The sequence below is a fragment of the Equus quagga genome, chromosome 14 (genome assembly GCF_021613505.1).
Source record: "Equus quagga isolate Etosha38 chromosome 14, UCLA_HA_Equagga_1.0, whole genome shotgun sequence".
NCBI classification, from domain to species: domain Eukaryota; kingdom Metazoa; phylum Chordata; class Mammalia; order Perissodactyla; family Equidae; genus Equus; species Equus quagga.
In genome coordinates this window covers 31,190,983-31,218,171 of record NC_060280.1, presented here as the reverse complement: position 1 = coordinate 31,218,171, position 27,189 = coordinate 31,190,983, and the positions used below count along the sequence as shown (strand labels likewise).

General features: G+C 39.0%; 1 protein-coding gene across 2 annotated transcripts in view; it reads right to left on the bottom strand.

Moving 5' to 3' along the window:
• Positions 1-27,189, bottom strand: part of ACER3 (alkaline ceramidase 3) — a 147,102-nt gene that overhangs the window by 44,682 nt on the left and 75,231 nt on the right. For both annotated transcript variants that reach the window (XM_046685662.1, XM_046685663.1), the window contains exons 3-6: positions 20,039-20,091; positions 7,515-7,567; positions 5,468-5,549; positions 240-275 (exon numbers count right to left, since the gene is read on the bottom strand). In XM_046685662.1, coding sequence (XP_046541618.1) covers positions 240-275; positions 5,468-5,549; positions 7,515-7,567; positions 20,039-20,091 — 224 coding nt within the window. The remainder of the gene's footprint in view (positions 1-239; positions 276-5,467; positions 5,550-7,514; positions 7,568-20,038; positions 20,092-27,189) is intronic.

Genomic DNA, 27,189 nt, shown 5'->3' with positions numbered 1-27,189 from the left:
CTGACTCCCCACAGCCAGCCGGGCCTGGGCACTGGCTGTCCCAGGTATACTCCTATTATCCACACCTGGCTCCTCTAGGCGTTTGCATTTGCAACCTCCGTTTTAAACAATGGACTTTCTCAGGATATCTACGATTTCATTTTCAGAAGCTGTATCTGCGTATAATTTACTAGAAAAGGAAAACACAAGGCAGCAAGTATTGCTAAACAATCAAATGTGTAATAATTTCTAAAAATTACCTGCTGAAATATAGGCTCCTTTACCTTAAGGTAAACCTGCAAAATATTAAAAGAAACACATATGAATGAAGTGCATTATGGAGAGGGAAGAAAACCTATTCCAACAATTCTGCAAATCCCAAGTAAATTTCCTGCTTCTGTAGTCCTGCTGCTTAGATGTGACTCCAGCCAGATCTAACCAATTAGGTTAGTTGGCATGCTACAGAGGGGCTAGTACCCACAGGTGGGGATCCCCTACTGCTAGTTTACCATGGTAAACTAAATGTTTCAAAGCTGTTGTGCATTACTCTGGTCTCCTGGCCTCCGCATCAGTATCAAGGAGGGGCAAAGATGCACAGATACTCAAGAGGGCTGAAGAGGTTATGCCGACAATCCCTATAGCAGATCTGCTCTAGAGCGCTTAGAGGTAGAGACAGGAGTTAAATGTCAGACTGCCACTTACTTGCTACATGCCTTGAGCAAGTCACTTAACCAAAAGACATATTTTTCCCTATTTGGACAACAGGAATAATATCAGTAAGGAATAATAAGCTAAAATATGTGGAAGTGTAGCATATAATAGGTGCTCAATAAGTGAAAACATTTAAAACAAATTTCTTGTGCTTTCCTCTGCTTCCAAAAACCTCTCACTCACTCACCTAGACACACAAGTCACTCACCTAGATGCATTCCCCGTTACACAAACCCTAGTTTTCAGCTCCACGGCCATGTGGGTGATTAAGCTCAATGCCTATTTAAGATTTAGCATGCATTTATTGCCCTATAGGAGTACACCTTTAAAATGACATGGTAGAGAGGAATCAAAATGCAAATTATAACCCTGAAATGACTCCCATCACTTACAACACAAAGTCCAAATTTCAAAGCCTTCCATGATCTCACTCCTGCCTTTCTGTTTGGCCTCATTGCTCTCTTCTTGTCTCCTTCATCCTAGGCTCCAGAGCATACAGCGCTTCCCCAAATGCGCTAGTTTCATTCTTCTGTATCTTTAAACATGCTGCTCTTTACTTTATTCAGAAATCCTCCCCTGCCGGCAAAAGCTCATCTTTCAACACTCAGCTCAAACTATACCTCGTGCTCGAGGCCTTTTCTGATCCCTCTCTATTCGGCAGAAGCAACCACTCACCCTCCTTTGTACCCTCACTGTCCAAGTATAAACTTTGCGGCATTTATTAGGATATTTGTTTCTCTCCCCTACAAGGCAGTAGTAATCTCTCTGACAGCAAGGACTGTGCTTAGATATCTCTATATCCCCATTTAATGCAGTGCTGAGCTCACAAAATTTTACATAATTTTATAATTTGGTTACAAAATTTCTTATTTCTGGAGGAAGTTCCTACCCTCATTGCAACGAGGGCACGCTATTTCCTTTAAGTAAGCACTCACAGAGCTTTAACAGTAAGATGTGTATGAGACATTATACAGGTATCTGTAAGTCTAAACTCAGTGAGGAAGAATGCTTTTAATCTCTGAAATCTATTACTTCAAAATACTAATCTCCCTTTTTATAGTTTCAGGTTTCTACTGTTGCTAATAAAAGAAATGCAAAAGGACATGTCTAGTAAAGGTATTTTTTCTTTTTTTTGGTGAGGAAGATTGTCACTGAGCTAACATTTACATCAGTCTTCCTCTATTTTGTATGTGGGACACCACCACAGCATGGCTTGATGAGCACTGTATAGGTCTGCACCTGGGATCCAAACCCATGAACCCCAGGCCACCAAAGTGGAGCAAGTGAACTTAACCACTATGCCACCAGACTGGCCCCCTAAAGACATGTTTTTAAGGCAAAAGAATTATGGAGTCCTTACTATGTGCCAGGTATTAATTCTCAGAACTAATATGCAATGTATGCAATTATCTTTATTTTACAGATGAGGAAAACCAAAGCAGAGAGAGATTCAGTAACTTCCCCAACGTCCCACTTCTTAAGTAACAGTGTTGGTCCAAACTCAGATCTGACTGACTCCCAAGCCTGTGTTTCAACCACATCAGCTCTTAACCTACAAAGGGGTCTAGTCGTGACTCTCCTACCAATTCTCCATGTGAACTTGGTTGGCCAGACAAGTCATAAATCTCTCTGGACTTTATTTTTTTCTTTTATACAGTAGCAAGACTTCCTTTCACCTCTGAAATTCTAGGATTCTCTCATGATTAACGAGTGTGTAGTTTATGCAAAGGAGTATGCAGGGCAATGCAGAAACATAAGAAAATGCTCCTTCAGTCTCCTATTCACCTTTTCAACTCACTGAAATCAAGCTTCTGCTTCCAACAATCTACTGCTCACAATATCCTTATTACGTTTACTTGGTCTTTTAACCGAAATTTTTATGGGTCAAACCTCAATCTTCATCTCACTCATCCTCTCAGAGGCAACTAATACTGTTACTCCTTCTAGAAATGTCTTTGTACTCTGTGACATCAGGCTCTCTGAGTTCTCCTACAACTCTGATTACTTGTTCTCAGTCTCCTTTGCTGGCTTCATTTCTTCCACCTGACCCTCAAATGTCAGTGTTCCAACATACAGCATGGTGATTAATAATACTGGACTGAACAATGGCAATTTGCTGAGAGTAGATTTCGGCTGCTCTCATCACACACACAAACGGTAACTATGCGAGAAGATATATCAATTACTTTGACTGTAGTAATCATTTCACTATGTATATCAAGTCATCATGTTGTACATCTTAAATGTATACAATTTTTATTTTAAAAATGTTGATTCTTATTGAAATCTTTAGGCATTATGAAAAGAGGTATCCTAATTTTATCATAAAGAGTTTGCATACTGACAGGCTTTGAATGTCAGAGAGACAAATCAACTGTAACTTTTAGGATATAATATCATAAATTATACTGTTTTGTTTATCTCTGTAAAAGAAAAAAGTCAGTGTTCCAAAGGGTCATATCTTTGGTCATCTTAATGGTCTATGCTTTCTCTGTGCCAGTTCATCTATTCCCACATTTCTAGTACTCCCTATACCCTGACAGCCCCCAATCCACATCTTTAGTCCATCTTACCTGTTAAGCCTCAGATATCATTAATATCAGGCACCTCCATCTCAACACATTCCAAACGGAACTTAGCTACCCCTATCCCATGACACAAACCTAACATTACATTTCCTGCAAAATCCGCTCTTCCTCCAAGTTTCCTATCTTAATTAAGGACCTACTAGATGTATCCTGATGGACAGGCCATAAACTAAGGAATCATTCTAGACAATTCCTTCTTTTGACTCCATTCCCAACCCCCTACTTAGTGGGTCACAAGTCGTGTGGATTGCTATTATGACAGCTTCTTTCCTCCCCACAGCTATTTTACCTCAGTTTGAGTCTCATATCTGCCCTACGCAAATGCAAAAGTCATGGGTCTGGCCTCCAACTCCCCTAATCCATCCTCTACAAGCAAAGTAATCTTTCTAGAACACATATCTAATTATGTTTTTCCTCTACTTTCAACCAGTTAATGGCTCTACACTACTTGAGAATAAAAATTCAAACTTAAACATGGTGTACAAAGGTCTTTACAATCTGACATTTGTCTAATTCACTAGATTCATTCACTGCTCTCCACGTTACATCCGTTCCAGCCATATTAAATCTCTCCCAGTTTTATTAGCAGTGATGATTTAATGAGAAAATAAATGTAAAGTATTCAGTACAGTATCTGGCACATAGTAAGCACTTAAAAATGATAATTCATTTTACTGTTCCAAGGTTCTACCCCTGTGGACAGTGGCGAAGTCCTAATCATCAGTTAACACTCAGCTGGAGTGCCTCCTCTCTGGAGTTTTCCTGGACCCCCTCAAGCAGTTTTCATTGATCTGCCTTCATCTCATCATTGTATAACTAGTTTTTACCTCTCTTACCATCTTTTGATGCAATTCTTTGTTTACATGTTTGACTTTCCTACTAGACTGTACTCCTCAAGCACCGCAACTGCTTCTCAGTCATCTTTGTATTTTCTACTGCCTGATATGGTAGGTTTGCAATAAAGGTTTGTTGAAATGAATCTCTTTTTTTTTTTTTTGTAAAAGACTGGCACCTGAGCTAACATCTGTTGCCCATCTTTTTTTTTCGTCTTCTTCTCCCCAAAGCCCCCCAGTACATAGTTGTATATTCTAGTTGTGAGAGCCTCTGGTTGTGCTACGTGGGATGCTGCCTCAGAACGACCTGAGGAGCAGTGCCATGTCCACGCCCAGGATCTGAATGGGCGAAACCCTGGGCCGCTGAAGCGGAGCACGTGAACTTAACCACTCGGCCACGGGGCCAGCCCCCAAATGAGTCTCTCTTAATACAAAATGCAATACACTTGAGGAAAAAAAGCACTAGGGTAGAATCAGAAATGACCAGTTATCTCAATGTATTAGGAGGTTAACCATTAAATAGTCATACTAGGCCCAACAGAGCAGAGCCAATCTCTTTTTTTTTTTTTTAAGATTTTTTTTAATTTTTTTCCTTTTTCTTCCCAAAGCCCCCCGGTACATAGTTGCACACTCTTCGCTGTGGGTCCCTCTAGCCGCGGCATGCGGGACGCCGCCTCAGCGTGGCCCGATGAGCAGTGCCATGTCCACACCCAGGACCCGAACCAACAAATCACTGGGCCACCTGCAGCGGAGCGCGCGAACTCAACCACTCGGCCACGGGGCCGGCCCCCAATCTCTTTTTTTTTAACAAATAGGAGGTAACATGTCCATCCATGAGAAAAAGTTAATTTTTTTCCATTGCTACTAAATATTTGCCTTTTGACATTGTCCCACCTTAAAAAAAAAAAAAACAGGGGCCGGCCTGGTGGCACAGCAGTTAAGTTCACACGTTCTGCTTCTCGGCCGCCCGGGGTTCGATAGTTCAGATCCCAGGTGTGGACATGGCACCGCTTGGCACGCCATGCTGTGGTAGGCGTCCCACATATAAAGTCGAGGAAAATGGGCATGGATGTTAGCTCAGGGCCAGCCTTCCTCAACAAAAAAGAGGAGGAATGGCAGTAGTGAGCTCAGGGCTAATCTTCCACAAAAAAAAAAAAAACAGATTTTTTAAAAAGTTGTTTCAACTTTTTGTTGAGAAATAACACCTAAACAGAAAACAATGGAACAAATCTGTGAGTTTCGTGCAGAAACATTTCAGTCTGAAAAGCATGAAGCAAACACTGGAAGCAAAATGTGCCAAATTCCATAAATGGCTATTCCGTATGCTTAACCTTTCAGAAACAAAATGTGACTTACTGTGGTGACTATTAAACTGAAGAGAACTAAGGTAAAAAGCAGATGATAGTTTACTGAGTTCTTCATCTTGAAACATTCAAACCTTAAAAAAAGAGAGAAAAAGAAACATGTTTGGGAACATATAACTAGGAAAACAAATACAATGCTGTTTTGCCACTTGCATACATGCCTGTAGGTCCAGTGATGCCCATCATTTCCTCCCACGCACATTCTCATCCTAGAGAACCCACATTGTCTACAGCCTTCAAGAGGCAGTGGGGACCAGGAGTAGGCACCTGACTTAAACTGGGCCAATGAGAGGCTCGCCTCTGAAATGTGGAGTTTGGGAGCCACAGACTGAATTAGACTGAATCAACTACATGTAGAGTCAAAGTATAAAGGCATACGGATTCAAGATCTGATGCTGATATTTGGGCAACAAAACTGAATGAACGAGCAGATGAATGAGCAGAGAAGTGATCTGTAGGGAGAGAAAAACAAAGCAGATACAAAGACTTGAAACCATGTGGAGAGAAAGGAATGGAGAAAAGAGGGAGGGAGAGAGAAGCCGTCCTTCCAGTTCTAGTGAGGCTGTCTCTCCTGCTTTTGGATCCTATAGAATTTCCTCATGTCCCTACAATAAATAAATCTCTCAACTCAAGCTGGCCGGAGTAGGTTTGTACATCTTGCCACTAAGGATCCCTGACTAAGACACACTATTACAGAAAATATCACTCTATTATAATTGTCTCTTTACTTATCTGTCTCCCTAACCAGACTGAGAATTCCTTGTGTGCAGGGATAAAACCTTTTTTCATATATCTAGTCACTAGGATACTATCTGACACACAGGAAAGATTCAGTAAATAAGGAAATATCAACAAATATTTAGCCATCAATTAAGTATCCAACCTTTGAGCCTATGTTTTGGTACAAGCTGAGGGACAGTTCTCAGTTTACTAATTAATTTGCTGTGGGAATTGGACCCAACTCCTAGCTCTCATCTGTAAAGAAAGGTGGTTGCCCCAGATGATTTCTAAGATCTCTTTTACCTTTAAAGTCTGCGATTTGATGACTTATTAACAGGAGCTCATCTAAAAGTATTTTTTAAAGTCAAGGGTAGCAAACTATAGTCCAAGAGCCAATTTCTCAGCCTAAGCCTTATTTTTGTAAATAAAATTTCACTGTAACATAATCACAACCATTTGTTTACCTATTATCTATGACTGTTTCCACGCTACAACAGCAGAGCTCAAGAGCTGTAACAGAGACCACAGGCCCACAAAGCCTAAAATAATTACTATCTAGCCCTTTACAGAAAGAGTTTCAGATGAGCTCTTTGTAATAACGTATTTTTTCAAACTATTCTGATTTTTACATATCTTTAGAAGAAGATATTCTTGAGCTATCAGTGACAACCATATTGAAAGAAATCAGATAACCATCTCGTAAGGGGTTCAGAGAAGTCTTAACTATTAGTGCTAGAGAACAGAAAGTATACTTAGAAGGCAAAGCTATTAAACTTGTAGTACAATTTCCAACTCTGACACTTCCTAACTGCGTGACCTTAGGCAAGACATCTAAGATAAGCTCTGCTCATATCTGCAAACAAGTTACTAAACCTCTCTGTGCTTCACTTCAGCATCTATAAAGTGGGAACAATACCCATTTATCTTGCACAACTGTGAGAATTAGAGATGACTTGGTATGCTGCCTAGCACAATTACAGGTACAAAGTAGATAAATATTATTTTTATGGCATAATATACAAAACTTTAAATTTGTACACATTCATAACTCAAGGAAAGGCAAAAATACAACTTAAGTCAAATTTAAGGAAGAGTCTATCTAAATTAGCTATAGGGTCTTGAGATTACAAAAGTTAATGAACAACATTATTACCCTTCCCAGAGATTATAGTCTACATTTAGATCACAAAGTTATAATCTTCTACACTATTACAATCGCCAGCAACATGAGTGAGTTAGTTACACTACTTAATTCGCTATGAGGCAAACATAAATTTTAAAATACATCAAACAAGTGAATTTTAAACATAAATACTTACATGCAGTACACAAATATACAACAGCTGTAAATCATCGGGAGTTCATCCAATAGCTATGAGAAACAAAGACAGATATGAATACTGTAGAGTTGCAACTATTATGCAAATTAAAACATCAGAATGATTAATATGGTTACCTCTAACTATATAATATCTTTTACTAATTCTTTTATATATTTATCATCAACTAATTTACTCTGAGTGTGTATATTCAGTTTATTGTTTGTGAACAAATAAGCTTCATTCATTCTGAAGAGGAGTCTGGAGAGGTAGGCACGACCAGATCACAGAGCCTGTGGTTCACTTTATGAGCTCGAACTACGGGAAATATTAAAGAGATTTAGAAAGTGACACACCATCTGGAGAGCAGGGACTGTATTTTACACATCTCATCCCTAACACTCGTAAAAGCCTAGCAAACATTAGTCAAAGAATGAAAACAGTTTTGTTTGTAGGACGAGCATTTCTGTTCCAGTGTGACAAAGGGACTGGGGAACAGGCACATCAATTAGGAGACAGTTACAGGAATCTGGGTTGGAGAAGATGAATTAAGGGAGCGACAATGGAGACAGCTAGAGGTAGATGTGGTCAAGACTTATCACGAAAGTTCAATTGAGAGGTTTTAGTGTTTGCAGAGGTGAGAAAGTAGGAGAAATTAAAGATGAATCATAGGTTTTTGCCTTGGGCTTTCAGTGTAAGGTGGTTCCATTCATTGAGATAGGAAGCAAAGGAGAAAGAGGGTAGTATTTGTAACAGAACATTTGTTGTTTACATTACAAAGTCTGAATTAGCTTACACTATTACCTAACATTTAAGCTATTTTTGGTTTTGTATTATAAATAAAGTTATAGGTGAACAAATATTTTTCTTTGGTTTTATTTTCTAAGATAAATTTATTTATTTTTACTTATGAGAAACAGGTAAATACTGCCTTTTATTACTAGCATTGATTTTTTTCCTAATATCCAACAAACTACATGCTCAGTACAGAATACTTGGAAAAAGCAGAAAAACATAAAGAAAAAATTGAGAAATTGCCTTTAATTTTACCCTCCCCCAGATTATCAATAACTATTTATTTCAGTTAGTGACGGCAAAAAAGAATGAGTTGAATGAGTGACTAAATGAAAAGAAAATCTGGGAGAAGTCTCCTAAAAACTTAAAGATTTTATACTCTTACCATCATCAACATAGGACAAAGTCCTAAGACAGGTAAAGGAAACAAAGAATACAAAACAAACTCTGGACCCCAATCTTGTCTAACTTTCCATGTAACTTCTAGTCAAGTCATTTCCCCTCCCTTGGCCTGTTTTACCATTTATAAAATTTGTAGATTGGACTAAATTTCAAAAATCCATACACTTACTTACCAGATCCTATGATGGCAGTTTCATACATGCTGACCAACTGATCCTCACAATACTCCTACAGACCCATTAGAGAGATGAGAAAACTAAGGCTCAGCAAGATTAAATGGCATGTCTATGCTCAAATAGGTAGTAAAGTAATAGAATCAGACCTGGGACTCAAGCAGCCACTTGGCGATAATAAATCTGAAGAAAATACCATCCAAGCTCCAAATCATTCTTAACACAGAACTGTCAATGTTTCTCGTGCTCAGTTTAGGCGGAAGTGAAACATGGGCCTCCAATTTCTTTACACCTACACGCTAAATTCAGGCTGATGGAATGGTTCACTGACCACCAAAGACAGGTCGCGGCAGCACTGCCTTTTCTTACTTTGTTTCAGTGACTGTGCATAACAAATGATGGCCCACCTGAGCCAAACTTATCCAGCTTTGTGGAGACAAGACAGGGAGCCTGCAAGGAATATTCATGATCATATGTTCAGATTAAAAGAGATGAAGAAGCTGTTGAAACAAGTCCTTCAAAATTGATGATTCCTCCCTCCTCCTCAATCACTGGGAAAATGGGTCATAGGTCATTTCTGCCCATTTAAGCAAGCACAAAAACCACAACTTTGTAGTTCAAAAGAGGAAGGAAACACAGCACTTGTATGATTTGTCCATGAAGCTGATAAAGCAGTATTACAGTAATGATAAAGAGTAGAATCAAAGATCTCAGCATCAAAGGCCATCTTGTCCATCCAAACGTTGTGCTATCTAGGTAACAACCTAGCCAACAATTAAGTTTATATGCAAATCAAAGTGTGTCCCACCTCTGCTTAAAATCCATCAATGGCTCACAGAAGATAAAATCCAAGAGGCTTAGATTTAGCCTCCGGTTAGTTTCCTAAACCACATCTCCCGCCACTTAGTTCAATGCCTGGCCCAGAGCAAGTACTCGATAATGTAACAAATGTTAGCTACTATTACTGGGAGCGCTATCACCACCATCACCGCATACTCCCACTCCATGGCTACAACCATAATGTACCTCTTGCAGTGCCCTGAGATGCCAGACATACTCTCACAACTCTGTGGGTTCTAGTTGGCCTGGCAAATTCCTATTCATCTTTGAAGATGCAACTCAAACATGGATCTGAGTCATCTATGTGAACGCCCTCTCTGACCTTCCTGACCTAAATAGTTTCTCTTTCCATTTCCATAGCACCCTGTAGGTCCCTTTATCACTGCATTCACTAACATGTTATCTTCAATCCTAGAGCATAGACTTCTTGAGGGAAGGACTATATCATCTTTACCTATGCATAGCTGTTGCCCAGGTACCAAATAAAAAATTTTGAACTAATCAAAGTGTTTGTTTAACCTAAGTTTGGGCACCTCCAAGGACAGAGGGCTCAAGATCTCCCAAGGCAGCCCTTACCACCTACTGGCTCAACAAATTCTTCCCTGTGTTAAGCAAGATGTCTCTTTATCTTTAACCCCACTAGGACCATACAGAATAAACCTAACTCTCTTCAACATGTCAACCCTTCAAACATTGATTCTTAAAAGATTTATGTAGTGCTATGTTCCAGACCCGTGATAGAAGTAAAGGATACACCAAGGTTAACCAGAGAGAGTCTCTGCTCTTAGGTAACTCACATTCTGATAGACAAGACAGACATACAAATATATTTATAAAACAACAGCAATAAGGGCAGTAACAGAAATGCACAAAGTGTTATGGAAGAACATATGAGGGGTACATATTCCACCCTGGGGCCATGGAAGGCTTCCTAAAGGAGCTGCCACTTTGGCTGAGACTTTAAAGACGCACAGGAATTGTCCATGGGAGAAGGGGAAGTCAATAGGGTCAGACATGAACAACAGGGCCAGAGCATAGAATGGACAGAGTCTGGTGTGCACAGCTGAGTGGGGGTGAGTGAGCATGTCTTCTCTTGTCAGGTTAAATATTCCTGGTCCTTCCTCTTGGGCATCATGACTAGAGTTTTAGTTCTTTCTTCTGGTGTTTCTCATTTGAACACAAGCCAGATCACTCCTCAGAAATGAATGCAATTTTCTTGTCATGATCTGCTCAGCGCACAGTAGGGGAGCCTATCCCCTCCCTCACTGAGATGCTTAGTCTCGCCTGACATCTTGTCTCAACACATTCATCCAGTTGTTCCTTCATATATGGGGCAGAACACACTAGTTCCAGGAATAATGTTTTAGGAATAATATAATGGACAGCAGAATGATCCTTGAGATTTTAAAATTTATCTAAGTCTTAGAAAACAGGTGTTAAGGAAATGTCAGAGGTTATTGTATGCACAGAATTAGACTAGATGTTTTGTAAATTGTTCTGGCTATCTGCTAATGTATAGCAAGCCACCCTAAAACTCAGCAGCTTAAAATAACAATATTTATTTTGCTCATTAGTGTGCATTTTTGAGCAGGGTTAGGAGAGGATAGTTCATCCCTACTTCACTCAGTGCCAGCTGGGATAGCTCAAAGGCTGGGGGCTGGAATCATCTAAAGATTCACTCACTGAAATACTTGGCAGCTGATGCTGGCTGAAGTCTGGGGCCTTCAGGTGAGGCTGTGGCAGAAACATCTATAATGGCTTCTTCACGTGGCTAGTTGGTTTCTTTACAACATGGTGCTGGGTTCCAAGGGTAAGCATCCCAGGAGGACTAGGCAGAAGCTTTATTGCCTTTTGAGACTCAGTCTTGGAAGGTGTATAGCTTCATGCCCACCACAGTCACAGTCCTGCCCAGATTCAAGGGCAAGGAACAAAGATCCTACCTCTTGAGCAGGGTCAACACCACCCTGTAAGAAAAGCAGGTGGGATGGGATATAGTGGTGTAGATATCTTTGGAAAACACAATAATCTACAACACAAATAAAACTCAAAACCCCAGGAACAAGATAGTTTGCTTTAGGATGGTGGGTATTCTGACTGGCTGATTAGTACTATTATTCCTCGGAAGCAACGTTGGAGTCGTTTAAAGTCTCTTTTTTAAAAGATAAACATAAACATGTATTTTCCTTACTATAAAAGTGCTTCATGTTTATTGTAGAAAATTTGGAAAATGTAGAAATGCAGAGAGAAAGAAATATAATTGCCTATAATTCCACAATCCAGGGATAACTACAATTTAATATTTCAATGCATCTCTTAGTCATTCACGCAAATGGTTAATTAAATGTCCTTCCTTCCTCACTCCCTTCTAAGATGCATTTACTGTGCCCAGGTCACGCGCCAGCATTATTCTCTATGCTGAAGATACAGTGGTATTTAACACAGGTGAGATCTCTGCTCTCCAGACCTTTACATTCTATTCTAGTTGGGAGAGACTGCAAAATAAGATAATTTCAAATGGTGATAAGTGCTATGAAAAGCATAACATAAAGTAATTTGCAGAAGGGGTTGCTTTACACAAAATGGTCAGAAAAGGCATATCTGAGGAATTAGAAGGAACTAGACATGCAGAGATCTGAGAAAAGTGTTGCAGGCAGAGGACATAACAATTACAAAGGCCCTGAGGCAGTTTCGAAAGGACAGCAAGGCCAACGTGGCTGGAGTGTAGTGAACAACGCAGAGGTTGGAGAACTAGACCTCGGCTTGATCATGGAGGCCACTAAAGAATTTGGATTTCACTTCAAGTGCAAAAGGATACCTTGGAGAGTCTTAAGCAGAATGACATGACCTGCTTTAAAATTTAAAGGATCACCCTGCTGGTTGGAGGGGCAATGGTGACTACTGCAGTGATCAAGAAATGAGACAGTGATGGCTTACACTAGGGTAGGAGTAGTAAAATCAGAGAGAGTAGGCAGATCCAAGTGTATCTTATTTTATTTTTGAGGAAGATTAGCCATGAGCTAACATCTGCTTCCAATCCTCCTCTTTTTGTTGAGGAAGACGGGCCCTGAGCTACATCCGTGCCCATCCTCCTCTACTTTATACGTGGGACGCCTACCACAGCATGGCCTGCCAAGCAGTACCATGTCCACACCCGGGATCCAAACCAGCGAACCCCATGCCGCCAAAGCAGAACGTGCGCGCTTAACCGCTGCACCACTGGGCCAGCCCCTGTCAAGTGTATTTTAAAGGTAAAACCAGCGGAAGGACTAACAGTTTAGGTGTGAGGGATGAGGGAAAGAAAGAAATGAGGGATAACTCTAGGTTTTCGGCTTCAGCAGTTGGGTGGGTGATGGCATCATGGGGAATACTACAGGAACACTAGGGAAAGAATGGGTATGGGAAAAGAAATAAAGAATTACATAATGCCCATGTTAAAGGCTGAGACTTCTACTAGACATTGAAGCGTATGTCAAACGCACAGATGGACATACAAATCTAGAGCTCCAAGGTGAGATTAGAGCTGAAGATAGATATTTTGAATCAGCAGCATATAAGTCATATTTAATGCCATGAGATTATATGAGATCACCTAGGAAAGAATATAGAGAAGGTGGCCCAGGACTAAAAGAGTGACCAGTGAGGCAAGGAAGAAAGCTAAGGGAATTTCCTTTTCCTTAAGACAAGGAAAACTGGGAAGCCAAGACAAATGGTTCATGAAGAAACAAGCAAATATATGTGGAATGCTACTGAGAGGTTAAATAAGAAGATAAAAATGTGTCTATTGGATCTGGCAAGATGAAGGTCACCGATGACCTTGACAACAGCAGTTTCTGTGACGTGAAGGGAAGAAATACCTAACTGGAATGGGAGGAAAAGAGAAGCAGGTAAGCGTGGAGAGAGCAGAGACACTCAAGTGGTTTATATGTGAAAGGGAACAAAAAATGACTCAATAGCTGGGGCTGGACACAGGGTAAAGGGAAGAGTAATTTTCTAAAGATGGGAGCTATTTGAGGATGGTTGTATGCAGATGGCAGTGACTAGTGACTTTCTAAAGACTATGGTGGAGCAAGAGACTGGGGTGGGGTATGTAGCCACAGGAGTGAACTCTTTCGAGCAGGAGGGAGGATAAATTCAGAGCCTGGGGAAGGGGACGCTGGCCTTTGATAGAAGTTGGGACATTTCTTCCATAATAATAGGAGGAAGAAGGTGGTGGTAGAAAGATGAGGGAGTTCCTGATTGATTCTTTCTATATTCTCAGTGAAATGCTGAGCAAAGAGAAGGGGGTATGAGGCAAAAGAAACACAAAAAGAAATCTAAGGAAAGAGGAACGGGGTGAAATAACAGTTCTGGAGAATGGAAGGTAAAATTGGCAGGGAAATGTAATGGTTCTGCTTTGTGGAACCGAGTGGTTATTTGAGATTATTGTTCAATAATTTCAAAGTGAAATCATTTAACAAAGGGATGTGATCTATGAGCCATATCTAGCTACTCAGTGCAGGCACAGGACAGGCAGATAACTGAGCGTGATCTGGGTTGAGCATTGCTCAGAAAGAGGGGCAAGAGCTTTAAGGATATTTGTCTGGGTGGGTGGGAGTTATAATTTTGGGTCACACATTACAAATTTTGCAAAACGGTAAGAGAAGTTAGGCAAAATGTACTTCCAGTCTTTTTTCTATTGTCTATAAAATTGATATCATATACAGAAAGTTTTAAGTCTTTATAACATTTTACCATGTTAAAAGTCTTCACAATATTATTTTAAATGGCTACAGTGCATTTCAACACATAGATATATGATAGTATATTTAACAATCTCCCTATTAAACATTTAGACTATTTAAAAATCTTTATCACGTATAACACTGTGATAAACATCCTTGTGAAACATCTTTTTTCTGCCTCTGATTACTTTCTTAGGATGTGTTCCTAGGAGTGCAATTACTGAGTCAAAGGATATGTACATTGTTTTTCTATTTTAAAAAAAATTGAAAGAATTTTAACTTACAGAAAAGTTTGAAGGACAGTACAAAGAACTTTTTTCTCCCTGAACCATTTGACTAAGTTGCTGACATGAGGTTCCATTACTCCTAAGTACTTTAATGCATGTTTCCTACAGAGATATTCACTTGGATTACTTGCCTTGATCAAATGGGATTTATCACAGGAATGCAAAGTTGGTTCAACATATGAAAATCAGTCAGTGTATCAGATTGTACTAGACCACACTACAGTCGTGCGTCACTTCACAACAGGGATACGTTTTGAGAAATGCACTGCTAGGTGATTTTTTTCACTGTGCGAACATCATAGAGTGTACTGATGCAAACCTGCATGGTATAGCCTAATACACACCTAGGCTATATGATACGCTTCTTATGGGTCCACCATCATATATGTGGTCTGTCATTGACTGAAAAGTTGTTATGCAGTGCATAACTGTGATATAATAAAAGAGAAAAACCACACGATCATCTCAAAACATGCAGAAAAAATATTTGAAGAGTCCAACATCTTTTCATGATAAAAACACTCAACAAACTAGGAATAGAAGAGAATTTCTTCAGCCTAAAAAGGGCATCTACACAAAACCCCATTAATTAATGGTATAAGACTGAAAGCCGTCTTCCTAAGATCAGGAACAAAACTAGGATGTCTGCTCTCTCTGCTTCTATTCAACAGTGTACTGGAAATTCTAGTCGGGGCAATTAGGCAAGAAAAATAAGTAAAAGGCATCCAATCAACGAGGAAGAGGTAAAACTATCTCTATTTGCACATGACATGATTTTGTACACAGAAAACCCTAATGAATCCACACATGCACACACACAAAACTATTAGAGGTGAAAAACAAGTTCAGCAAGGTTGCAGAATGCAAGAGCAATATGCAAAAATCATTGGTATTTCTATACATCAGACATGAGAAATCAGAAAAAGAAGTTAAAAAAACAACTCTATTTACAATAGCACCAAAAAGAATATAATATTAATAAATTTAATTTTAAAAAGTCAAGACTTGCACACAAACTACAAAACATTATTGAAAGAAATTAAAGACTTAAGTAAATAGGAAGGCATCCTGTATTTACGGATTGGAAGATTTAATATTAAGATGGCAATACTCTCCAAAGTGATCTGTGGACTCAATATAATCCCTTTCAAAATCCCAGCCAACTTTTTGCACAAATCAATAAGCTGATCCTAACATTCATGTGGAAATGCAAGGGACCCAGCATAGCTTAAACAATTTTTAAAAAGAAGAACAAATTTGGAGGACTCACAGCTCCCAATTTCAAAACTTACTACAAATCTACAGTAATCAAAGCTGTGCGGCACTGGCATAAAGGATAGACACATAAGTCAACGCAACAGAATTGAGAGTTGAATTGACTGTTAAAAAATAAATTCATACATTTATGATTGACTGATTTTTGACAGTGGTGCCAAGACAATTCAAAGGGGAAAGAACAGTCTTTTCAACAAATGACTCTAGGAGAACTGGATATCCACATGCAAAAGAATGAAGCTAGACCCCTGCCTTACACCACATACAACAATTGATTAAAAATGGAACAAAGACCTAAATGTAAGAGCTAAAACCATAAAGGCTCTTTGAAGAAAACATAGGTATGAATCTTCATAACTTTGGATTATGTAATGGTTTCTTAGATGTGATATCAAAAGCACAAGCAACCAAAGAAAAAAATAGGTAAAAGGACTTCAGCGAAATTGAAAACATTTTTGTTTCATAGGATGCTATTAAGAAAGTGAAAAAACCACCCACAGATTGGAAGAAAATATTTGCAAACCATATATTTGGTAAGGTCCAGTATCCAGAATATATAAAGAACTCTTACAACTCCATGATACAAAGGCAAATAACTCAATTTAAAAATGGGCAAAGGATCTGAATAGACATTTCTCCTAAGAAGATACACAAATAGCCAATAAGCACATGAGGATGTTCAATATCATTAGTCATAGGGAAATGTAAATTAAAACCACAATGAGATATCACTTCACGCTCACTAGGATGGCTATAATCAAAAGACGGACTATAAAAAGTATTGACAAGGATATGGAGAAATTGCTGGTGGGAATGTAAAATGGTGCAGCCACTTTGAAAAAGTCTGGTAGCTCCTCAAAAGGTTAAACATGGAGTTACCACGCGACCTAGCAATTCCACTCCTATGAATATACCCAAGAGAACTGAAAACATACATCAACACAAAAACTTGTACATGAATGTTCATAGTAGCATTATGCATAGAAGCCAAAAAGTGGAAACAACCCAAACGTCCATTAATTGATATATAGATAAACAACATGTGGTATATCCATAAAATGGAATATTATTTGGCCTAAGTAAAAGAAGCCAGACACAAAAGGCCACATATTATCCATTGCTATGAAATGTCCAGAAGAAGCAAATCCATACAGACAGAAAGTACATTAGTGGCTATCAGGGGCTAGGTGGAGGGAGTAATGGGAATAATTGCTAATGAGCATGAGGTCTTTCTTTGGGATGATGAAAATGTTCTGGAATGAGATGATGGTGATGGTTCCACAATTTTGTGAGCATACTCAAAACAACTTGTATAATTTAAAAGGGTGAATTTTATGGTATGAGAGTTCTATCTTTAAAAAAAAATTCACCTACAAATACACAATACTATCAACAAAATCAAGAAATTACCATTGGTTAATTACTACCATGTAATCCTTAGACCCCATTCAAGTTTTTCTAAGTGTCTCAATAATATCATAAATATAAGCATACACACATACGCACACAAAAAGTATCCAGTCCAGGAGCAGATATATTTAGTGGTCATGTCTTTTTAGTCTCCTTTAATCTTGAACAATTCCTCAGTCTTTCAATTTTATGACCATGGGTACTTTTGAAGATTACATGGCAGTTATTTTACAGAATGTCACTCAATTTGATTTTGCCTGATGTTTCCATATGACTAGATTCAGATTATGCATCTTTGGTAAGAACATCAGAGAAGTGATGCTATGTTCTTGCCACTGTGCCCTATCAGACGGCACACAATTTTGATTTGTCCCATTACTGAAGAGACTCATTGTGATTGCTTAAATAAGGTCAATATCTCCTAGGCTCCTCCATTGTATAGTTACTCTATTTCCCAATATAATTATTTTGTGATGAGGTACTTTGAAACTATGTAAATTCAGCATAACTTCTAATTTATTCGTTTATCTATAATCACTTATCGCTTCATTTATTATATTGTCTATTATTTTAGTGTGGACTCATGATTTCCCACTTTACTCAATGGGGTATATATTCAATGGGTTTGATAAATGCTATAATCTACTACTATCATTACTTATTTTAATGCTCAAATTATCCCAAATTTGGCCAGTGGGAACCCCTTCAAGTTGGCTTCAGTGTCCTTTTGACATGTCCCCATCACTCTTTTAGCATTTCTATTCTTTCTGGCACAAAAAGATGTTCCAGGCTCATATTGTCCTTTTTTTCTGCGTCAGCCCTTGGAATCAGCTCTGGTTCCTTTAAATGGAGAATGCTATTTAGAAACCAGATCTGGCTGCTGGTGTGCTCTTTGGAACTGGGGTTCTCTGCTCCCAGGTGCTCTCATGGACGGAGCTAGAGAATGAACATATAGTTGTGTGTATAGAAATATGTATTCATATACAAATATATATGAGATATTTATAAACTGTGTGTGGTTTTGGTCAAATCAATTAGCCTCCTTCAGTTCTAGTACTGGAATCTGTAAAACATGAGTAATAACTCTCTAAGATACTATATATAAAAGCACTTGATGATTGCCAGAGCTGGACAAATTCCAATTATTTTTTAGTATGATAAAATGCAAAGCCTCATTGTCAGGATTATCACTCAGTTGTTGCCCACAGGATCACCATTCTGATTGTTGGTACTTTTGCCATACAGTTGTTAAATATTTTGAATATCATTCCTGCCATTTCTTCAAACACATTTTAAGTTCTAGCTTTACCATTTTTGTCAGATATACTACACATTGTAATGACTCCCTGCTTCTGTTTATGTCATAGTGCAAGTCTGGTACGTCATTCTATCCTTTCACTACCTAAAAAGTTTCAACTAATTCTTTCAGATTTTGTTTAAATGTCTAACTTTCATAGATTCTTTCAAGCTCCACCATGTTACCATAGATTATTTGTACTTCTTTAAAAATAATTTTCATACTATATTATTATTTATAAGTCTGTTTTCCCAGGCAGAAAGTGTGGGAAGAAGGGTGTTCTCTGCTTGATTAGCTCAGACCCGTGTTTTAGTCATTTGTGTATTCTCCAAGTCAAGCACAGCATGCACTGCACACGACATCCTATTATAAATATGTATGGAACATTAGAATCAATCCTAGGAATTAATTCTTATACATTTAATATAGTTGTAATTAATAATTCATAGAGTGTTGTATACACAGATCCTTCCAGAATAGCACTGTCCAATACAGTAGCCACTAGACTTATGAGGCTACTGATCACTTCAAATAAACCTAATCTAAATTGAGATACACTGCAAGTGTGAAATATATATCTCATTTCAGGACACGAAATATTTCATTAATCAATTTTTATGTTGATTACATGTTGAAATAATACTTTGGATATACTGGGTTAAATAAAACATATTATTAAAATTAATTTCACCTATTTCTTTTTAATGTGGCTTTTTAAAATGTGGCTACCAGAAAATTTTAAATTTCATATGTAGCTCACATTATATTTCTACTGGACAGTGCTATTCTAGTAGTTTCTGGGTTAGTGATGGGGAACAAAGAGGTCAAAAGACTGAGGACTAGCTATATGGCCTCCTTAGAGCAAGGACAGTAAATAAAAATTCTTGCATCACTCTAAAACTTCGCTAGCTAGAGGGACAAGACTATTTGACTGGATGCCATAAAAGAGAGACATGAGGGAATGCAGGCATCTAAGAGTAAGAATACAGTATTTGGGTGAACTGATTATGTCTTTTAAGACGTCTCCATAGGCCTCTACTCTCTAATCCTGCCCTAGAACTGGACAGGCCTGCAAGAGGGGGTCAGGCAGCTATACTGCTCTCACTTGTTTTTTCTACGCACAACTTATTTGCTTGCCTCTTTACTTCACTTAGATAATTTGGATTCTTTGGCCTGAAGTACAGAACTCCAGAGATTACAAGTCCCTTTTTTCTTTTCAGTCTCTTGTCTCAATACCATCCTCCAGTGATGTGCTGTTTTCTCAAATTTGAAGTGTCACTGGATTAAGAGAAATAAGCAGTTAGTCAATTATTTCATTACTGACCTGCATTTCATATTTCAGAGTCATGTGGAAGCACCAGGATCCCATTCCTACCACTGAAATTAAAACAAACAAATAAAAAAACCAATTAGCATAAAAGTCTTTGGGGGTGGCCAGACTAACCTGAGAAGACAATAAGACATTTCACAACACTGAGTTTTAAGAAGAACAAAGTTTATGAAATCTTGTGGCAGGATAGAGCAGACTCTGCATAAGCTCTATAATTGATGGAATTTTGGTGTAGTACTTCCTGCACTTCTGATCCAAATAGCTAAACTGTATGCTTACTAAAAGCCAGTCAGTTATGTCTCTTCCCAAACCTGTTAACACCACTGTATTTAGTTATCAGAAATATGACTGCAAAAAGAGAGCTATTGTTTCTACCAAAACTATTTAAAATGCTTAAAACATACTCAATGAAAGACAGTTACTAATAAAAATTTCTATTGAATTAGGTGTGGTTAAGATATCTGTTACAGGTTGGGAAAAACAGTAAAAATCTAAAGATTCTGTATTCACGTCTCAAAGTTCTTCCCAAGTGCCTCTGTTTTAAATAAACTTTTCACTCTAGGGTTTTTAAAATTTTTCCTTTGTTTCTTAATGCAAGAAAGACTAAGTAGAACTATAATTAGGGTCCCATATTCAAAGGCCATGCCCTACATCAAATAATTGTCAAAGATTATAAAACTATATGTTTTCAATTAAAATAAAACTTTGTCAGTATATACATACTTTTCAATAATTATATTCTTTCACGTCTTAAAAATTAACTGACCAACCATCAGCCCCTATCACATCTGATAATAGGGCTTCCACTGTGATTCATTAAGTTCAGTTCAACAAGCATCTACTGAGCCCCTCCTATTCACCAAATTCAGTTACAGATGCTGAGGGACAAAGAAAAGATCCAGTCGTTGGCCTTAATGAAGCATATAGTCTAATGGAGGAGACAGGCAGATAAATAGAAGATGCCAGTACATGGAGATATGATAGAGATATGCACAGAGTGCCATGGGAACACAGAAGAGGGGCACATATGTCAGGAGAAAGCAAGAATGATGCCAAAGGAGTTAGCCCAATAAACACGGTAAACGGGGGTGTCACCAAATAATCTGTACAAAGCCACTTGAGAAAAATGTCAAACTCTTTGTTACTCTTGCTTTTTAAAAAATCACTATGTACATTATCACATCATTTTTTATTGCTCAAGATGAGATAAGAAAAGGAAAGAGTTACTGTACTCGTTCTACTAAAGAAAGGAGGAAGCAAAACAGTCCTTGAGCGAGGCCTGATCAAGTGGCCAGTCTGCCTTCAGGATGAAGAGTCATCCCACTTCAGTTTTATTTTTTTACTTCTGGTATATTGTGTGACTTTAACTCACAGGGTTTGATTTTTTCCCCCTTCCGTTGATTTATCCACCTTTGCACCTTCTAATTTCTCCTTTGGAAAATAGACACCAGCCATGAGAGTGGGGTCCCCATGATGGGAATAGTGTCCAACAAGAAGAAGAAGAAACAAGACCTCACTCTCTCTCTCCGCCTACATGCGACAAGGATAGGTCACATGAGCACACAGGGAGAAGGGGGCTGGCTGCAAGCCAAGAAGGGGGCTCTCACCAGCAACCGAAGCAACCAGCACCTTAATCCTGGACTTCCAGTTTCCAGAACTGTGAAAAATAAGTGTCTATGGTTCAAGCCACCCAGTCTATGGTATTTTGTTATGGCAGCCTGAGCTAAGACAGACATTAAGGTTTTTTTCCCCATATTTTGGCTATCATGAATAATGCTGCTGTGAACATTCACATACAAGTTTTTGTGCAGACATATGTTTTCATTTCTCTTGGGTATATACCTAAGGGTGCAATTTCCAAGTCATATGGAAACTCTATATTTAGCATTTTGAAGAACTGCCATAGTGTTTTTCAAAGTGGCTGCATCATTTTACATGCCCATCAGTAATACATGAATTTCTCCACATCTTCCCAATACTTGCTATTGGTTGTCATTCTGATTGTAGCCATCTTAATGAACTGAAGTGGTATTTCACTGTGGTTTTGACGAGCATTTCCCTAATGACTGTCCTATTCCCTGTTCTTTTCTAGTAGAATGTTCCAAATTTTAGATTTGTCTGATTCTGTTTTCTTAACGGACTTTATTGTTTAGAGCAATTTTAGGTTATCAACAAAATTGAGCAGAAGGTACAGAGATTTTCCATATAAACCCCCCTCACATTCCTCCCCATCAACATCCCCTACCACAATGGCACATTTGTTACAACCGGTGAACCTACCCTGACACATCGTTAGCACACAGAGTCCAGTTTACATTACGGTTCACTCTTGGGTATGGACGAATTTATAATGACATATACCCACCATTATAATATCATACAGGATGGTTTCATTGCCCTAAAAATCCTTTGTGCTCTGCCATTTCATCTCTCCCTTTTCCCTAACCCCTGGCAATCACTGATCTTTTCACTGTCTCCATAATTTTGCCTTTTTGCAGAATGTCATATAGTTAGAATCATACAGTGTGTAGCCTTTTCAGACTGGTTTCTTTCACTAAGTAATATGCACTCAAGGTTCCTCTGTGTCTTTTCGTGGCTTGATAGCTCATTTCTTTTTAACAATGAATAATATTCCTTTATCTGGCGGTATCACAGTTTATTTATCCATTCATCTACTGAAGGACGTCTTGGTTGCTTCTAAGTTTTGGCATTATGAACAAAACTGCTATACACATCTGTGTGCAGGTTTTTGTGTAGACATGTTTTCAACCCTTTTGGGTAAATACCAAGGAGTGTGATTGATTGCTGGATCATATGGTGAGACACTGTTTAGTTTTGTAAGAAATCACCAAACTGTCTTTCAAAGTGGCTGGACCACTTTGCACTCCCACCAGCAATGAGTGAGAGTTCCTGTTGCTCCACAACCCCATTCCCTTTTCAATAACTATTTCCTGGGCACTTAACAATGTTCCTAGCATTTCCACTGGCATAAAGAAGTAAACAAGAAAGATATAGTTCCTGTCCTCAGAACTCAAAGCAAGCCATTAAAAATACGAAAGGGGCTGCTTCAGCTATGGAGTCTGTGCCCTGTCTAGGGAGGGAGAAGAGGGCTATCAGAGGAAGTAACACATAAGCTAAGACCTGAAGAATAAATTGGAGTTAACTAGGTGAGAAAAATTTTTTTTAATATTTTTTTCTCCCCAAAGCTCCCCCGGAACATAGTTATATATTCTTCATTGTGGGTCCTTCTAGTTGTGGCATGTGGGACGCTGCCTCAGCGTGGTTTGATGAGCAGTGCCATGTCCGCGCCCAGGATTCGAACCAACGAAACACTGGGCTGCCTGCAGCAGAGTGCACGAACTTAACTACTCGGCCACAGGGCCAGCCCTAGAATTTTTTTTTAAATGAGATCATTCTGTGTAGAAGGATCATCCAGAGTAAAGGCAAGGTAGTGCATTCAAAGAACTGAAAGAGCTTGGCTTAGACCACGAACAATGCTGGAATAGGGATCCAGTGAGGAGACTGGCATGATTTGTAGGCAATAGACTGAGAAGAGCTTTTAAAGTCAGGTTACAGTCTGATTCCGATTTGGACTTTATCCTGAAGACAAAGTTGCATATGTGTAAGTAGTACGCTGAAAAACTACATACACATACACAAATACATATACACATACAATACATACATACATATCTATACATATAGGGATTAACATGATTGGTTTTGCATTTTAAAAAATATCACTCTGGTTACAAGGCAGGAAAATATCTAAATGAGTAGTTTCCCAACTTTGACCGCAAAAAAAATTTTTTATAAGTTGTATATATACTGCTCTGTTAAGATACTGCATATATTTTAAAACATATAAAATATATTTAGAAAAATGAGCTAAGAAAATAACATATATACAAAAAGAAGTCACAAAGTCTTCTTTCTGCACTCCAACAGATCATTTGTCTCACCACCTGTGGTGTGCGCATCCTACTTGGTGACCGCTAGTTTAAATGAAAAAGACTAACCTCCTTGCAAGGCATACACGGGGCTTCATAACCTGGCTCCCCCAGTTTCTTTTACCGCAACCTGTAGTTCAGTCACACTGACCGTTTACCCAACTGATCTCTTATCTCCCATCATCAACCTCCAGTCTGCTCTGCCTTTGCTCTTCACTGCTTACCCTGTCCTTTCAGCCTGGAATACCCATCCCCTCTGTCGTCCAATCCTACCTGCCCCTAACCTATGTCTCTGCTTATTGAAATCTTATGCAACTTCTCGATCCAACTTATTTTTTGCTCTTTATTCCTTTCAGTTTTTCTCTTTTGAAACAATTTCAAACTTCAGGAATGTTGAAAGACTAGTATAGAGAATTCCTGTATATGTTCTACTCAGATTTACCAATTTTAACAATTTGCTATGTTTATATATATATTACTATTATTTTTCTGAACCATTTATGAGTACATTGGATACATCATGTCCTTTCACCCCTTAATACTTCAGTGTGTATCCTAAATCCATTTTAAATGTCACCTCCTAAATCAAATCTTTCTCCGCTTCCTCCCCAAGAAGTCAACTGTGCAAGGCATCTAAGAAATAATGTCTGGCAAGGTCAGTAGTTATCAGCTTTTGGGGAACACTATTTTGCCCAGAGAGCTTTATATATACTCGGCCCTCGGTCCAGAAAGTCCTGATTCAGTGGGTGCCCTGGTACCTGTCTTTTAAAGGCCTGCTAATGATTTTGTTGAACATCAAAAGCCAAAGACCACTGTTAAATTCTAAGATTCATAAAGGCATGGTCCAGCTCTCCATAGTGCACTAAAGAAACTCCAGAACCTGGCACAGTGCCATGCATTACTAAGTATTTGCTGATTGGGTGATTTTTTTCCTTCTCCCTTGACGATCCAGCATTTCACATTAGAGTAAGAGTATGTACAGATACGGCAGAGGATGGTGAGGAACGTCCCTGAATTGAGAAAATATAATAGAGGAAACGAGTTCTGAAGAGGAAAGAATGTTATTTGAGTGGAACGTGGACAATAAGAATGGAAAGGTTTACTTAACAAGCTGACATCTGACATAGAACTTAGAAAGATTCACAGGCAGAGATAGTGAGGGAGAACATATATACAGTTCGAGTAAAGGTATGGAGATGTGGAAAATGTTTAGGGATAAGCACTTCATTCAGTAGGACTGCAGTGAGTCTAAGAGAGGAATAGAAAACAAGGCAGAGGGGTGAGCTGGGAGCATATATAGTGGTTTTTAAAGTTTGCATCTATGATACTAGCACCAGACATGGTACTTTATGTACTTTATCTCCAAATCTTTCACAAGACCTACAAGGTAATTCCTACATTATCATTACTCCTACATTATTATCCCGATTTTGCATAGGAAGAAAGTGGTGTTCAGAAAGGTCTAGAAATTGGCCAAGGTCAAATAGCTAGTTAAGGGGCAGAGCTGAGATTAGAAATAAAGTCTGGGAGCCCGCCCAGTGGCGTAGTGGTTAAGTTCGTGCGCTCTGCTTTGGCGGCCTGGGGTTCACAGGTTCAGATACCAGGTGCGGACCTAGCACTGCTCATCAAGCCACACTGTGGCAGCGTCCCACATAAAATAGAGGAAGATTGGCATAGATGTTAGCTCAGTGACAATCTTCCTCAAGCAAAAAGAGGAACACTGGCAACAGATGTTAGCTCAGGGCCAATCTTCCTCACAAAAAAATTTAAAAAATAAAAAATAAAAGAAACAAAGTCTGTCTGGCCCTAAAGCCTTTCCTTGTGTCACATCTACCTTTGGAGGCAATGAAGAGAAATTTCAGAATTTTGCTAAGCTTGTAGGCAGGTGTCCAAAAGAACAGAACTTTTACTTAGGAAAAGACTGCATGGTGGCCCATGCCACCTGTGATGTTAATAAGGAGAAGTCCAGGTGAGGAAAAAACAGGTTCTCAAATAGAATGATGGCACTAAAAATGGAAAGAAGGTGACCACTTCTAGAAATCACAAAGATAGAACCTGAAGATCTGGCAAATGAAGGAATATGGGAGTCCAGAGAAGAGGACGAAGAGGACTAGTCAAGGATGAAACTGGTTTTGTGCCCAGAACCTAGCAAACGTGGGGCACAGGAAACAAGAGCAGGAGGTGGTTTGCAAAGGGATGGGGGAGAAACTAGGCTGCCCAGAAGCAGCTCTCTAATGTGAGCCAGATGGAGGAGACTCAGCCTCATCTCCACATCTCCCAAGTAATCAAAGGAGTGTTCAGGAATTATTTTGGTTACTTCCTCGCTAATCAGTGATTAACTCAAGTGTTCTCCAGACACAGTAAAATACTGGAAAGAAAACAAGACCAAGAGGATAAACACTGATATTTTGAGTCTCTTAAAATGGTTTATCATGTTGACTATACCCAGATGCAAGGGAAAACTATAATGTGCTTGTATGTTTTAAAGGGGGAGGGGGGGCTGGCCCCATGGCCGAGTGGTTAAGTTCGCGTGCTCCGCTGCAGACAGCCCAGTGTTTCGTTGGTTCGAATCCTGGGTGTGGACATGGCACTGCTCATCAAACCACGCTGAGGCAGCGTCCCACATGCCACAACTAGAAGGACCCACAACGAAGAATATACAACTATGTACCGGGGGCTTTGGGGAGAAAAAGGAAAAAAATAAAATCTTTAAAAAAAAAAAAAAGCAACGCTTTAAAGGGGTAGAGGGAAGTAAAAACTCTTCTAGCTCTAAAAATCAACAAGTCACAAAAGCAAAAGAACAATTTTTTGAAAGCCCCACCAGAGTTAGTAAGATCTGCACGACTGATTTCAGTCAAGGACCAATGCCCTCCTTCCCTCCGTCCCTGAAACAGCATGCCTCCTCCTGGCCGAGGCCAAGCAGACTCTTGTGCTCTAGGATATCATCTCTTCTCTAAGATCTTCACTTTGTCACCTTTCTCTCCTGTATCATCAATCTCTCCCTGTCTAATGGATTGTTCACATATTCTCTACTATCTCCAAAACCCACCCTCCAGCCCCATTTACCTGTGCCTCTACACTTTCCCGAGTTTTCAAAAGAACTGCCTCCAGACTTCCTCACCTCTCTTCCCCATCCATTCCTCAAATCTATTCACAGCACTGAAACAGCGCTTTTGTGTCTTCATCTTACCCAAT